Source organism: Parasteatoda tepidariorum, chromosome 1 (genome assembly GCF_043381705.1).
Source record: "Parasteatoda tepidariorum isolate YZ-2023 chromosome 1, CAS_Ptep_4.0, whole genome shotgun sequence".
In the NCBI taxonomy this organism is placed as follows: domain Eukaryota; kingdom Metazoa; phylum Arthropoda; class Arachnida; order Araneae; family Theridiidae; genus Parasteatoda; species Parasteatoda tepidariorum.
In genome coordinates this window covers 65,119,097-65,134,322 of record NC_092204.1, presented here as the reverse complement: position 1 = coordinate 65,134,322, position 15,226 = coordinate 65,119,097, and the positions used below count along the sequence as shown (strand labels likewise).

The following is a 15,226-nucleotide window of genomic DNA, read 5'->3' as shown; positions in this document are numbered from 1 at the left end:
TATATTTTATTTAATTTTTTTTTAAACTTTGCAAGGATTTAAACCATTATCAATTTAAACATTTTCACCAAAATCAATTTTCATTTTTTTTATAAAATTATACTAAAATGCTATATTGCAGAATGAAATTGAGTAAGTTTTCTAAAGAAATCCCTATTTAAATAGAATTTTTCTCAATTTATTGCATGCTCGAATATTCAAATAAGCATTACTGAAATATAATGAAGCAAGCCCCATTTATAGTAATTTTTTTTTTGATTTAATAAGGATTTAAACCATTATCAATTTAAACATTTTCACCAAAATCAATTTTCATTTTTTTTATAAAATTATACTAAAATGCTATATTGCAGAATGAAATTGAGTAAGTTTTCTAAAGAAATCCCTATTTAAATAGAATTTTTCTCAATTTATTGCATGCTCGAATATTCAAATAAGCATTACTGAAATATAATGAAGCAAGCCCCATTTATAGTAATTTTTTTTTTGATTTAATAAGGATTTAAACCATTATCAATTTAAACATTTTCACCAAAATCAATTTTCATTTTTTTTTATAAAATTCATAACTAAAATGCTATATTGCAGAATGAAATTGAGTAAGTTTTCTAAAAAAATCCCTATTTAAATACTATGCTCACTCAATTTATTGCATGCTTGAATATTCAAATAAGTATTGCTAAAATGTAATAAAACAAGCCCCATTTATAGTAATAAGTTTAAAGCTTTTCTTTTTCTTTTGTCCTAAAATTTTCAGTTTATTTTAATTCAGAACTCCCTTTTTAAATTAATTAAAAAATCGTTTAACTATAAATAATACATTTTTTTGTCAATTACTATGTAAAATTATGAGTTGACGTAGCAAAAAAATATTTTAAGTTCATTTAATGTTTATCATAAACGGACAATATTGCAGACTTTGTATTTTGATTACAAAAAAAAATTCCTAATATTTAATATATTGTGCAACAGTTATCATGAAATCTACAATATTTCGTAAAATCTACTGGATTTTTTCCTATTCAGGTTGGCAGCTATGGGTTAAAATGAGTGAAATTTCATTAAAAGACAGAATCAAAATAAAGCTTTTCGGTTGGACAATTTTAGCAAAAAAAAAAAAAAAAAAAAAAAAAAANAAAAAAAAAAAAAAAAAAAAAAAAAAAAAAAAAAAAAAAAAAAAAAACATAGTAGCGATTCTGATTTACAATAAAAACTTAGCACTGTTCAATAAAAGTTTTCAAAAAATGAAGCAATAACCATTCCTTACATTGAAATAAAAATAACTGCTCTATCAAGCTTCAAAACTACAATCATAAACTTTAAAGCTATTAAAAATTCTATAAAAAATTACATAATTTGATGTAAATTAATATTTAATGAAGAATAAAAATACTGATGTAATTAAATTAAAATATTTTTTATTCTAGTGTAGGAACTGGAATAAAATATATTGAAGAAATAAAAATTTTGGAGAAATAAAAATAATGTTATAAAATGATGAAATCTAAAAGTATTTTTAACGATAATGTTATCTATAGTTATGTGAGAGGTTTTAATAAGACATGAGGTTTGTAATATTAAATTTTTCCTTTTTCTTTGGCAAATTTGCGTTTTTATTTCAAATCACTTACGCTTCTTCTCGTCTGGCTAGTCTTGAAAATGGGCGCCTTTTTTTGAACGCTCGAAACATATCGACTATTATTTCCAATTTGTATGTTTTTTAAGAGAATGAAGTTTTTAATCAGTAATATGAGGTTTAAAATTTCTTTCTTTTATCTTATCTTTAGTTCCTAAAACACAATAAGTGCACCAGGAAGAAAAATTTTCAGAAGAAAAAATACGAATTGCTTTTTCGCATGACTAATCCAAAGTTATTTAAACTTAGTTTGCTCTTCCAATAAAGAAACATTTAGAGAATTTTTTATTCTCTTTCTTGAAACAGTCTTTTTATGGGGTTAGAAAATGTGTTTAAAAATTGCAAAATATCTTAAGCAATTCCAAAATAATTTTTTTTTTAAAAATTGAATTTTTTTTAAAGCAAAACTGATTTTTTAGCAAATAAATACCACTCTGGGATACATTTTATTGTATCTAAGGTAAAATTACAGGGGATTAATTTTATTTACTTGATTGTTGGGTATTCAAAAGTATTCATAAACAAAACTATTTTTTTCCGCAAATAAATATCACCAGCTTGGAACATGTTTTATAGTACTGAAGGAAAATTGCAGGTGATTTATTTTATTTACTTGATTGTTGGATATTTAAAATTTCTCACGAACAAAACTATTTTTTTTCCCGCAAATAAATATCATGCCTTATTGTACCGAAGGAAAATTGCAGGGGATTTATTTTATTTACTTGATTGTTGAATATTTAAAATTTCTCATAAACAAAACTGATTTTTTCCACAGATAAATACCACTTTGGAATATGTTTTATCGTATCTAAGGAAAAAAAAACAGGAGATTAATTTTATTTACTTCATTGTTGGATATATCGCCCGCCTACTCAATTCACACTCCATTTACTTCCTGCCTACTCAGATCACATAATAAGAATATGATCAATATGGATCAATAAAATACAGTGAGCTAATAGAAAATGAATGTAAGTGAATCAGCAACAAGAAGAGGGAACAGAGAGAAAATATACCGAACATCGTTACACAGCAGCTCTCAAAATGAAAGAAATAGGGATGCTGTAAAATTTCCCGTTCTCAGCGGGAATAATTTCTTAAAATGCGCATTGTAGATTGATTAAATTTGCTTTTAAGTCTAATATTAAACTATATTAAAACAATATAAGTATATTTTATCTTTCAAATTATTAGAAAATGAAATGTGGAATTAGCGGGAATAAAAAAAAAGAACCTACAATAAAAAAAATTCAACAATTTTGTCTGTATAAAACTGTTACCTTAATGGTTTAAAGAGGCACATTATAGGTGCTACTAGGAGATTCACAAAAAAAAAACGTTATGTGTTGTAGAACTGACTTAATAAAGTTACAAAAGCTCCTTTTCGGATGGATCTCTGAGTCATGGAGACAGTTGCTGTCGTTTCTCAAATAAATATCATTTCTCAAATAGATTAAACGGGAAAATGTGCAAAATCAATTTATCGTTGTTTTTATTTGCTTGTGCTTTCCATCATATTTCAAGAACTGAAGAATCAAAAACTTTTTGGATCCAAAATAATAAATTCGTTTGACCAAGAAAAATATTTTTAGTAAAATTAATAAAATAATTATTTATTAGTAATAAATAAAAAAATTTAAATTGCAGATATAAAAAGTATTGCACTTTTTAACACTATAAGAATGATAAAAACGAAAATTTGAAACACACCAGGTCAATAGTCATCGCAAAATTTCGTTCACTAATAAATCAGAAAAGAAATTTCTTTCTTTTTTCACTTAGTGCGCCTTAATTCCCTTTTAAAGACAATGGGGGGGGATGCTGTGTATTTTTCGATTATTAAATCATGGTAAATTTCAAAACTGACTTACGACATTTTTCTCCGCTAGTTTTTCAGTTGCACCACTTTCAAATGATTCACTTTGAGTTATAGAAAATTACTTTTATTACATAAAATCCGATCAACTTTAATTGACAGTTTATATTTGATGCAAATTTAAAATAAATAAAGACTTCTCAATGTGAATTTTGTAATTTAGAGTCAATTTCAAAAAAATATTATTTTCTCATTCACCCGTCAGAGAGGACATTTTAGTCAAAAAAATAAAATTTTCATAACTTGAAGAAAATGTCTTAAAATATTCTACAGATAGCACAGTGAAAATGGAATCTATATCCATTAATCAGAAGATAATGGGTAATACAAATTACAAAAACAGCACTATGAGCTTCTTACGCGGTACTCTTTCAGTTTCTAAATCGCCAATATCATGTCTATAAGTTACAAACTTTAGTTTACATCTATATTCTGAAAATGAAAATGCAATTTAAGTTAGTTCACAAGACTTTTTTCAGTATACTTTCCTGAATAATAACAAAAGTCGTAATTATTTTTATTTTTTAAAAACAAAATATAAATGCTTAGGTATTCATTATAGATTTACTTTCTGATTGAACATTATATTTTAAAGATTTACTATTTGCAATTACTGTGTGTTTGAAATGTGTCTATAGAGCTTTTAATCTATGAATTATTTAAATCTTTTTTATGTTCCTTACTTTTTCTGTGGGCATGTAAGATTCTTGGCCAACTTCATCTGAGGACAGCGACGGTAGTCTTCCGTCCATCTTTACAGTAGACTCTCTAGAATACTCATTTCGACGACGTGATCCCCTGCACCATCGACAGCATAGTCTGCTGTATGTGTAACGAAACACAGAAGCCATCAATTCACCAATATTAGCCAGGAAGATCAGTGTAAGAGGAATGCCAATCAAAGAATACAAAATCGTCACCAGTTTTCCCACTTGTGTATATGGAGTCACATGGCCATAGCCTAGAAAGATAATGTTTTCAATCACGTCTTCGAGATATATTTTTGAAATTTAATTTCTGGCTCGATGACTTAAATTTAACTGATGATTTATTGAGAGATAAAAAGAAAAACATTGTGCCCCTCAGCAGCTTAGCAAAAAATTTAAGCTCTTACACGGACAGCTTCGTGAAAGGTTTGTAAAAATACTTAATTTATTGTCCCAACAAGTTCCTCTACCAAATAGATTGAAGACACAACTGTTTCGTTCGGGAGAATTAAGGGGGAACAAAAATTACGTTTTAAAAGTTTTTCAAAACTGTTCTACAGTTTTTTTTAAAGAAAAATTAAAAATATCCTGGTTTACAGAAAAATGTGGATAATGTATAAACAAGTTTCACTTGAGAGATCTGTCAAGTATAAGGTCTTAAATGCTATAAAAAATCGCAACGGTAACAAGATTACCCTGATTTAAATATTGGAGATATCTTTTGTTAGAGAGTTTGCCCGAGTGCCAAATACCGTATTTGAAAAATTTTGCAGAACTGTTCCGGGTAGCAAAGTTGCATTGATTTACAGAAGGATGTGGGTTGTCAGTGTTTTTTCCTCGCGAGCTTGTTTGAATCTCAAATATCATTGTTTAAAATTTTGGCAAATTTGTCCCTGAGAGGTAAAGTTGCCTTGGTTTACAGAAGGTTGAAATAATATGTACGGATGTTTCCTTCAGAAGCTTATCCGGGTATCAAAAATAATACTTTTATAAACAATTTTCTGATAAGCAATCGATGAAAAGTAAGAAAAACATACCAATAGTAGTGAGAATGGTCACAGCATAGAGTAATCCATTACCGAATGTCCATTTTCTTGGCCATTCATCAATGTCCATTGTACTATCATAAGAAAAGTTCTTTGTAACTCCAACTATGAATTTGTCTAGGAACTTGAGCTGCTCGTACACTTTGGCATCCCATTCTTCCCAAGTAAAATTTTTATTCCTCCAATACCAGAAAAGGCTAGTGAGGTAAGCGATGGAATCGTTCACGTCGATCGATCTGTACAATCTTTCTGTCCTCACCAGGGATTCATTATCGTATTCAATACAGACGAATATGTAAGCACCGAACCCGGCGTAAAGACAAACCAACAAGAAAAGACCCACGTGAGAAAAGAGTAATCGGAGAACGATTTTGCCACATGATCTTTGTGACTGAGGCAAAGAATCATCTTCTTCAGTGGGCGGCATTAGTCTGTGGGAAGAAAACAAGAAATAATTAAGTTATGATGTTAAAGTAAATTTTCAGATATACTTTGAATAAAAATCCATACATTTACAAGATTCCGGTATTTCATGAAGTAATTTTGTGTTTTAAATTGTCGAACATTATATATTTTAGCTAAAATTTGCATGGAATAAATTTTTTATCCGTCAGTAATTCTGTTAGCTTCGGTCAAGACCATTTCACTGAAAAAAATTTCAGATCAAATTACGGTATAAAAGTGAATGCACTTTGAATGCATCATCCGTAAAATCCATTTAATCGTAAAATTTTTTCCGTAAAATATTACACCGTAATTTTTACAATAATATTTATTGCATAAGAGTGATTCAGTAAATTTACAGTAATTATTACTGTAAAAATTACGGTATATCAGATTTTTTGTTCCGTAACATGTTAATGAAAAATGAATTTTGGGATAAAAAGTTCCGGCTCCCTGAGTGCCGTAATTCACTGTAATTTAATCCGGAATTATTTGCTGTGTATGAAGAAAATGCAGTTATTTTTAATTCCATATCTCAATTACTATGTCATTTATGTAAGCAAATATTTTTTCTTTCTAAAAGATATTTCTTTTAGACGATAATCAACACATAGTTCGTTCCATTCATCCATTAAAATTTTAATTTTTACAATAATATTTATTGCATTAGAAAGATTCAGTGATTTTACTGTTATTATTATTATTATAAAAATTACGGTACATCAGATTTTCTGTTCCGTAACATGTTCCGGTAGAAATGGATTTTACAGTAAAAAGTACTGGAACCTTGAGTGCCTTTACTTTTGGCAGTCATTTATCCGGAATTCTTTACAGTGTTGACTGTTTTCCGACAATTGCATTCGATTCTAACATGGAAAATAATCACTAAGCAGCACAAATAAATCGTGTCACAACAATAACATTTGCCAAATTTGGAAGCAGAAAACGAAAACAAATGAAACTCAAAGAATGCAAAATGTATAATACTAAATAAAAATCACATATGTGTAAATGTGTGTTACGGAGTTGTAATCACATATGTGTAAATGTGTGTCGAAAAAGAACACATGCACACAATTTGCAAACAATGATAATGAAATAATATATTTTTACTTCAGTTTTATATTTCAAAAAATATTAAGTTTACAATTAATACCTAAATATTGCGCGTGGAAAAATAATTGAGCATGCTGAAAAATTTGTTGGAAAAATTTAAAAAATCAATGGATTTAAATGAAAAATATATATTGCATAAAATATTTATTTACCTCATTATATAGCAATAGAAATAAAGGAGGTAAAAGAAAAATTGAAATTATAATTACCTGTTAGAATTGTTGTTAAGTAGATGTGGGTATGAAATAAATTTTTGTCACGCCTCTAACATTAATGTTTACAACGTTTAATAGGCAAAATAGTTAGCTATTATTGTTTAATTTATTTAAATAACTTTTATTAACTACTCTTCAATACTAAAAATTAATATCAAAATTCATATTTTTCAATCTCGGTGCAGCGCAATAAATTAAGATTTCTAAAATTTGCTAACATTTTTAAGATAGTTTAGGAACGTTTCTCTATGGTTAAAAACTCACTATAAGGACTGTTAGATTATACAGTTCGAAACTTGTAGGATTATTTGTACAGTTGTTTGATACCATGTGATTTAATGATTTTAGACTCAGTTAATTTCTAACAGACACATAGTAACTTTAGTAGTTAAATATCTTAATAAAAATATGATTTTCGTTTACTGAATATATAGTAGTACGTATTTAAGTGTTATTCTTCAAAAATAGAATCATATGTACATTTCAAAATTTCAGTTTTATGTCCACTTTTATTTTGATTGCCTAAGACGTTTAAATTTTTGCAGCTTGCGTTGTTTTTGAAATGTATTCATTCATTTAAATTGTCTTTTGCGCTTTAATTTTTCATTAAAACACCAGATATTATAGTGCCATAAATACATTATATGTATCTATTTTAAATCATATGAGTATTTAATTCAAGTAAGGACAAAAAAAAATGGAACAGTTAATATAAATCAAGCTAAAACTTAAGCAATAATACAAATTCTAAATTCCAAAAATAATTCCATCAAAATACGCAGAAAGTAAAATTAACGTTAAGGGGTCTTAACTTTGAACCGCTCTACTGAGCAAATCATTAGGACCATATTTCCCAGATTGTGGTTATGCTCTACATTTTGACAGTCAAAAATTCAAATCTGCAGAAAAAAGGCATGTATGTTCGGAGAAAGTGCGTTTTGTGTCTTATTTAGCATCTTAATATCGTCTGTACTATTTAATTAGTATCTTCAAACCACTAAGAATTTGTGCTAGTACGTGAAAATCCGATCATTAGATCAAAAGTTATTCTGGATGATTCGTATTATTTTCGCGCAATGTCCATATTAGTTAAAAATAATACGTAATACTAAATTATCATTCGTTTATCTAGTTTCAAATGCAATCATGTTTATTTACGGTTTTAAAATCTTGTTAATATGTTTCTTTTTCTGTTATTTTGTTTCTATTTAATTATTTTGATATTTGAAAGTTACTTGGGTCCATATGAACATTTGAAAAAAAAACTTGAATAATTGTTTTGCAAATTACTGATCCAAGATTTTTTTAGAAAACTGTTTTTCTGAACCTTTGAAATTAAATAGGTTAGGTACCAAAAAAAAGTAAATAAAACATTATAATGCTGCATATTATTGTCTTTGTTTTAGAAATTGGAATGTACTTACCCCATTGGCGGAAAATAGCATTGTAAAGAAAATGCTAGTTATTCAAAATACTAAAATTATATAAGATACTTACTGCGTAAAATATAAGAGCCAAATAAAAAACAACACAACAAAGAAAGTTTAAGCTTAGATTCAAAAATAAATTTTCTTCTACTTTGACAGTTGATGTTTAAAACGAAATATGTGTATTTAAATGCTACAGATGTATTGTATTTTCATGCAATTTCCAATAGAAGTAATTTCTTTTTAAATACATTATGTAACTTTTAATAGAAGTTACTCTCTTTTTAAGGATTTCAAATCAAACTCGAGTCACTCCGTTATAAAAATACAAATTATGCCTTAGTTTTTTTTGAAATACAATCTTGGAGCAACAAATATCCTTTAAAAAATATAAGGAAACAAGATTACCAGCTTTAGTTTTAAAAATGATTTTATAAGAAAGATTTAATCTTTATTTTTTTTTTCTTTGCTAATAAAATTTTATTTCTTAAAAGTTTATTCCAAAAAGTAAAATAAAAAGTTTTTAAAAAAGTATTAGTTATAATAATGAAAAAGGCAACAAAAAAATTAAATTTAGCAATTATATCTATTTGTAGTTTCTTTTCTCCGTTTAACTTTAAGAATAGCTTTTAGCTAGAATTTGGGAATTCAGAACAGTTATTATGTTTCTTTAATCTCGTTATTTCGTGAAAGTCTATGGTATTAATATTCTTAAGCTAATAAACCAAAATTTTAATTGTGCTACAATAAAGTTTCAAAATTCAATTAAATAAATGTAGGCATAAGAGTTTTATCATTAAGTTTTCCTTCATTTAATAATTTCAATATTTGCTAACAGAATATTTCCTAGTAAGAAAGCAAATTTACGAAAACATAAATTCTTAACATAATTAATACAATCTGAATATAATTATTGAAAACTGAAATATATGGCTACATGAAATATTGCTTTTCAAAAAAATAGGTTTTTGGAAGAAAGTTTTAATACTTATTTCAAAAAAGTAAATAGCAGATGTTTTAGAGGGTTGGAAAGAATATTTTTTTTTTAAAAAATGACTATGGAAAATATGTTGTTGAAAAAGTGATTTCCCGCTTCGAAATTCAATTATCAATTCGATTTTCATATTTATCATTTCATAGAATGAAAATAGGTTTTTGGTATTTAAATTGAAAATAACTTCATGTTTTAAGTGAAACTGAAAGTGTTCTTTGAAACTATAGCTATTCATTATTAAAGAAATAAGAAAGTTATTTAAAAAAGAACATAATATAATAGAACATTATTAATGTTGTTTGTTTAAAAGCAAATTTTTTACTTAATTCGCAACTTTTAGTTGCATGTATTTATAATAAGATGAACCTACTTTTTTCTAAATATATTTATATATAAAAGAGCCGTAGTCTGATTATGTTAATAAAAATATCTAATTATAAATACAATTGAAAGGCATTATACTGAATTAAATAAAAATGTTATAAAATGTAATTTTTAATTTAAAAAATAACAAACAAAATCTTGCAAAATAGTTTAAATTCAAAAGCAAGTTTCTAATTTTAAGGTTATTGCCTTCTGGTATTGTTGAAAAGATCATATCTCTTTTAATTTGCTTTCAATTTTCTTGCAAATTATTGACATAAAAAATTTAATAAATCAAATATATTTTTGTACCGATATTATTCAAAAATCACAGTTAACGACACTTTTAAAACTATATTATTTAAGAAAGTAATTATTTCTTACTTTATTAGATTTTCTCTTTATTTTGATTTAGATTAGAAAAATTTTTTAAAAACTTTTAAAAAAGTTTCTTTTAACGCTTAAAACGTAGAAATGTCGGCTTTTCTGCATTCCTTATTGAAATACTTTTGAGTTGTTTCGCTTGTATTTGAAAAGTTTCTTAAATGGTTCTGATACATTAGAAATATTTCTGAAACATACCAAAACTAATATATAGATAACATCACATAAATGATTTAAAATTAACATTACAAAAACATTTCCTTATCAACCATAAGGGAAACTTCTATGAGATTACACTTTGGAAATATATTTTTTGGGCTATTTGACATTTTTGATCATTTTTTTCCGACTAATTTGAATTTTAATAGTAAAATTTTGTTTTTTATTTTAAGTTTATTGATTTCTAGTGTTAAAGAGTAGTTCTCTTTCAATTTGCTTAAAATTTTCTTAGAAATTATTGCAATACAACAATTTAATAAATAAAATGCAAAGTGGTACCAAAATTATTCAAAAATCTTAATATACGACATTTTTAAAATTGTTATTTAAGGAAATATTTCTTTTCTTCATTGAATTTTCTAAATTCTTTTGATTTTAATTAATAAAGAACTTATAAAAAATTTCAAAAAGGTTTTTTTTACCCCTTAAAACGTAGAAATGTCTGCTCTTCTGCATTTCTAATTGAAAATTTTTTGAAGTGTTTCGCACGCATTTGAAAAGTTTCTGAAATGTTTCTGATATGTTTGAAACATTTCTAAATTATACCAGAAATAATTTTTTCAAATAACATTCCAGAAATTTTTTAAAACTGACATTAGAAAAACATTTCATTGTCAACTAGTGAAACTTTCATAAGATTACATTTCAGAAGTATATGTATTTGGAGCTATTTAAAATTTTCTGCCGTTTTTTTTTTAAAAAACTTATTTGAAAGTTAATTGTAAAATTTTGTGTTGAACGGATTTTGTTGCAATTTTAATTTTCTCAGTTTAAAAACTTTGAAATTTAGTTTGTTCAATTTATACATTTTTATTACACAACAAGTAATGTAAGAAGTTAATAAAAAAGCAAGAATATTTTATAAATACACTAAAATTATTATTCTAATGAATATAATAGAGTTTCTTATTAGCAGAGTTACGATAAAATACTGGTTTTTTCCATTCCTATCTTTAAACGGTGATAAATCTTACTTCAATTAATTTAATTACACTGTTATTAATTTTATAAAAGCAGCAACCCTTTCGGTGTTATGGGTAGAGCTTTTGTTTATCACGGCTTCGTCCGGAGTTCAATTTTACGTGCTAAAAGTTGCTAGCCTGGTCAATTTGCTTTTTTATTTGCTTAGTGATTCAGATAAAACTCATAACAGGTAAAGATACCGGTAAAGACGCAACCCATTGAGGCAGAATTTTTATTATCATATTTTTCATACATTTTTTCATGATTTTGCACTAATTTAGGTAAAAAAGTAAAAATATTATAATTATCATTTTAGTAATTTATTATTATGAAATACAGCATGAAGCATTTGTGTATTTTTTTGCTTTGCTTTGATGAAACAATAATTTTCAAATTTGCGCTTATTTGCTGCTATTTAGATCTTTGAGAAACAGTTATTCATCACTGAAATTTCTTTAATTCTCAAAATCAATTATAATTTTTGAATATATTTGAAAAAAAAGATTTTCAATATACTATTTTTGGATTATATATTTTAATACAAATATAATTCCGATAATCTAACAAATCTTTTTAGTAACTATTAGACTGTCCCTTATAATTAAAATATACCAAAATATATTTTCATTTGAAATTAAAGGGTCTAAAAGTATATAAAAGGAACACTGGTGTCCCATCTGCCTCAAAGAGTAAATGTCTTGAGTCAGGAATTAATTTATAGACTTTTAATTATGTTCAACACTATTAAAAGTTGTATTGAACATTATATTGAACATTAAAAGTAAATATCAGGAAAAAATTAACTTGTTACGTTATTTATAATGCAAGATATAGTAAAACTAACTAAAAAAAACTTATTATATGATATTCTTTTACCCATATATAAAGTTTTGATATTATATGATTTTTTGATTTTGTATGCATATATTTTTAGTTGCATTAATTCATTTATTTTATTTTCTATAATTTGTTTTAAAATTAAATCAATTTATTTTTTAACACTATTCTTAAAAAGTTAATTTATATTTTAAGTAAAATGTATTTTAAAGTCAGCTTTGAAATTTTAAACATAACGTCATGTGTTTTTGTATAATAATTTATAATCAAACATTTTCTTTGATGCACCAGGAAAGATGAAAATCAGAAAGTGATTCGGGACACTTATTATATGCGAAATCATTAACTTGAACTTTATTCTTACCCTAAAATAATATCTTTTAATTAAATGAATCATATTAATCACTGTTTTTGGTTTTGGATGATAATTTTTTTCAAGAAAAGCTAGTATGCTTTAAAATTTTTGAATATAATTTCAAAGCATTTCTGTTTTGTTTCCTAGAAAATGATTTAGAAATTATTTGTGTTATGGAAATAAAATGCTGCAATTGATGATTGCAGCATTAGAGGAATTATAAACTCATAATGATAGATGAATTATAAACTCATAGGAACTATTACCCTTTTTGCAAGTTTGTTAAAAAAAATATTTTAACACACTAACTGTTTAGTGGTAAAAAAAGCGTTTTTTTGCTAGAGAAGCAGCCTTGTGAAATTGCAAAAAACTCCGAATAAAATTATTTGTTAATTTCCAAAATGAAACTTAAAATATGTAAAATGTTAAAATATTTTGATGATAACTACAACTGAAAGTATGTGATATAAAAATTCTGAAAGACTCAATTAAATAAGCAAATTTAATAATATAAATCCTGAAGAATCCTCAAAATCCTGAGTACCGAAATCCAATTACACTTTAAGAAATTCCGGATCAAATTACGGTATAAAGTACAGGTACTATGGGTGCATCATCTGTTAAAATCCATTTTACCGTAAAATCCATTTTATCCATAGAATATTATACCGTGATTTTTAAAGTAATATTTATTTAATTAGAGTGATTCAGTGATTTTACAGTAATTATTACTTTAATAATTGCTGTAACATGTTCCGTAACATGTTCTGGTAAAAATAAATTTTACGATAAAAAGCTCCGGTGCCCCGAGTGCCGTGATTCACTGTAATTTAATCCGGAATTATTTACTACCGGAATTAATAAAGAAAATGCAGTTATTTTTAATACCATATCTCAATTACTATGTCATTTATGCAAGCAAATATTTTTTATTTCTAAAACATACCTCTTTTAGACAATAATCAACATAGTTCGTTCCATTCATCCAGATCAGTGCTTGAAGAAATTACTTCAAAGAAGATTATTCACTGCCAAAATTCGTAGCTATAAGGTTGCTAAGTGGGGAAGATGTAAACATTTTGACACTTTTCGTGACCGATGTCACTCAGTGTCTCTCAGTAACCAACAACAGCAGTCATTTTAGAGGTAAGTTACACATTGATTGAGTTATTATTACTGTTTTTGTAAGTTTATGAACCCTTCCTAAAGGCACAAGGGTAAAGTTTATGATGCTGAAGTTACTAAGACAACTGAACCATACGTTGAATGAAAAAATGCTTTTGAATTAATAAAGTCTTCTTTTCTACTAATAAAAAACATTTGCAAATGCGTGACAATGTTTGTGCGTGTTGGCTTTGAAAACATTTAATTTAATTCGTATATGTTTTGATTTAAAAGCATGGTAATACTAGAAGATATGTTTTGTTTTCATTTCACTATTTGAAAATAAAGATGTATTTTAAAAAAAGAATTTTTAAAATATGATTTAAAAAATTTACTTTTATCTGTGGGAGGATTAGTTTAAGTAAGTACTAGTTACTAAAATGCTTATTTGAAATTATTTTTTAAAAAATGAACCAAATATGAATGCATGCTTTTTTTTATTTTTTCAAAATATTTTACATTAGTTCTTGAAAAGTATTCTGCTTTTCACTGAACTTTTTCCTTAACTGTGGGTCACAAAGTCCTCCATGTTTCCATAACAACCTCTGGGGTACTGAATTGGAGATTGATCGTTCTCTGGTTCAGGTCAAAATTACCATCTGTGGATGAATGAATGGATGTATAAATGGGTGTGCCATATAAACGATGCGACGTATGCGTGAGGTAGAAGTAAAATTCTATACCATAGATGGCGCCACTAGAAAACAAGGGCAGTCTCACCCTCTCTGCCTTAATGGCGACAACAACAAAAATATTAAAATTAGTGCTAATAATTAATAAAATAATAATTGTTTAAATTAATTAAATTTAATTTTATTTTTAAAGATAAGGCTTGGAATTAGTGTGTTAAATTAGTATTATTTTTGCTACCACTAAAAATAATAACTCCAGAAATAACAACTAATTATCCAATAAGCTGGCACATTTCAAGAGTAAAACCGGTGTATCATTCAACCAAAGACAATATACAGATTTTTTCTTTTATCCAAATCTAAATAACGATGTAAATAAAATAATTCCTACTGTAACACAACATTTTATTTTTTCGTAATCGTTGAAAAGACTATTTATACCATATTTACAGATGTATCAAAGTTTAATTCCTAAGCTTTGTAATTTTGAACCTAATATGAAAGCAGTTGATAAGAGAACTCCTGGATCAAGTATTTCGGTGAAGGATTTCTGGAGGATTTCTTAAGCAAGCATTCAAGATACAAGGGGGAAAAATATCACTGTTAACTCGATGGTAAGTGTTAAGAGGACGCGAATTCTCGGGACAAATCTTTCATGGCAAATTTTCTTTCACTTCCGTAAGTAATTTAAATTATCGAAAAAGATAATTCAGGTAAACGTAGAGATAGCCATGAAGTTTCTAATGCTGTAAAAATTAGAGGATTACTTAGAATTATGCGGTGGACATGCCTTCCCACAATAATTTTTTTGCATTTTGATGTTTTGAAAATATTTTTTCAGTATT

General features: G+C 26.3%; 1 protein-coding gene across 5 annotated transcripts in view; it reads right to left on the bottom strand.

Annotated features, from left to right (window-relative positions):
- Window positions 1–13,650, bottom strand: part of LOC107436689 (TWiK family of potassium channels protein 7-like) — a 16,452-nt gene extending 2,802 nt beyond the window's left edge. The window contains exons 1-3 of one of the 5 annotated variants that reach the window (XM_016048485.2): window positions 13,532–13,650; window positions 5,260–5,699; window positions 4,199–4,476 (exon numbers count right to left, since the gene is read on the bottom strand). In XM_016048485.2, the coding sequence (XP_015903971.2) occupies window positions 4,199–4,476; window positions 5,260–5,695 (714 nt within the window). In that variant the 5' untranslated portion in view covers window positions 5,696–5,699; window positions 13,532–13,650. Of the gene's footprint in view, window positions 1–4,198; window positions 4,477–5,259; window positions 5,700–7,037; window positions 7,437–13,531 lie in introns of those variants that run through there. The other 4 variants (XM_071181454.1, XM_071181452.1, XM_071181453.1 and 1 more) reach the window with 4 other exon arrangements.
- Between the last annotated feature and the right edge of the window lie 1,576 nt (window positions 13,651–15,226).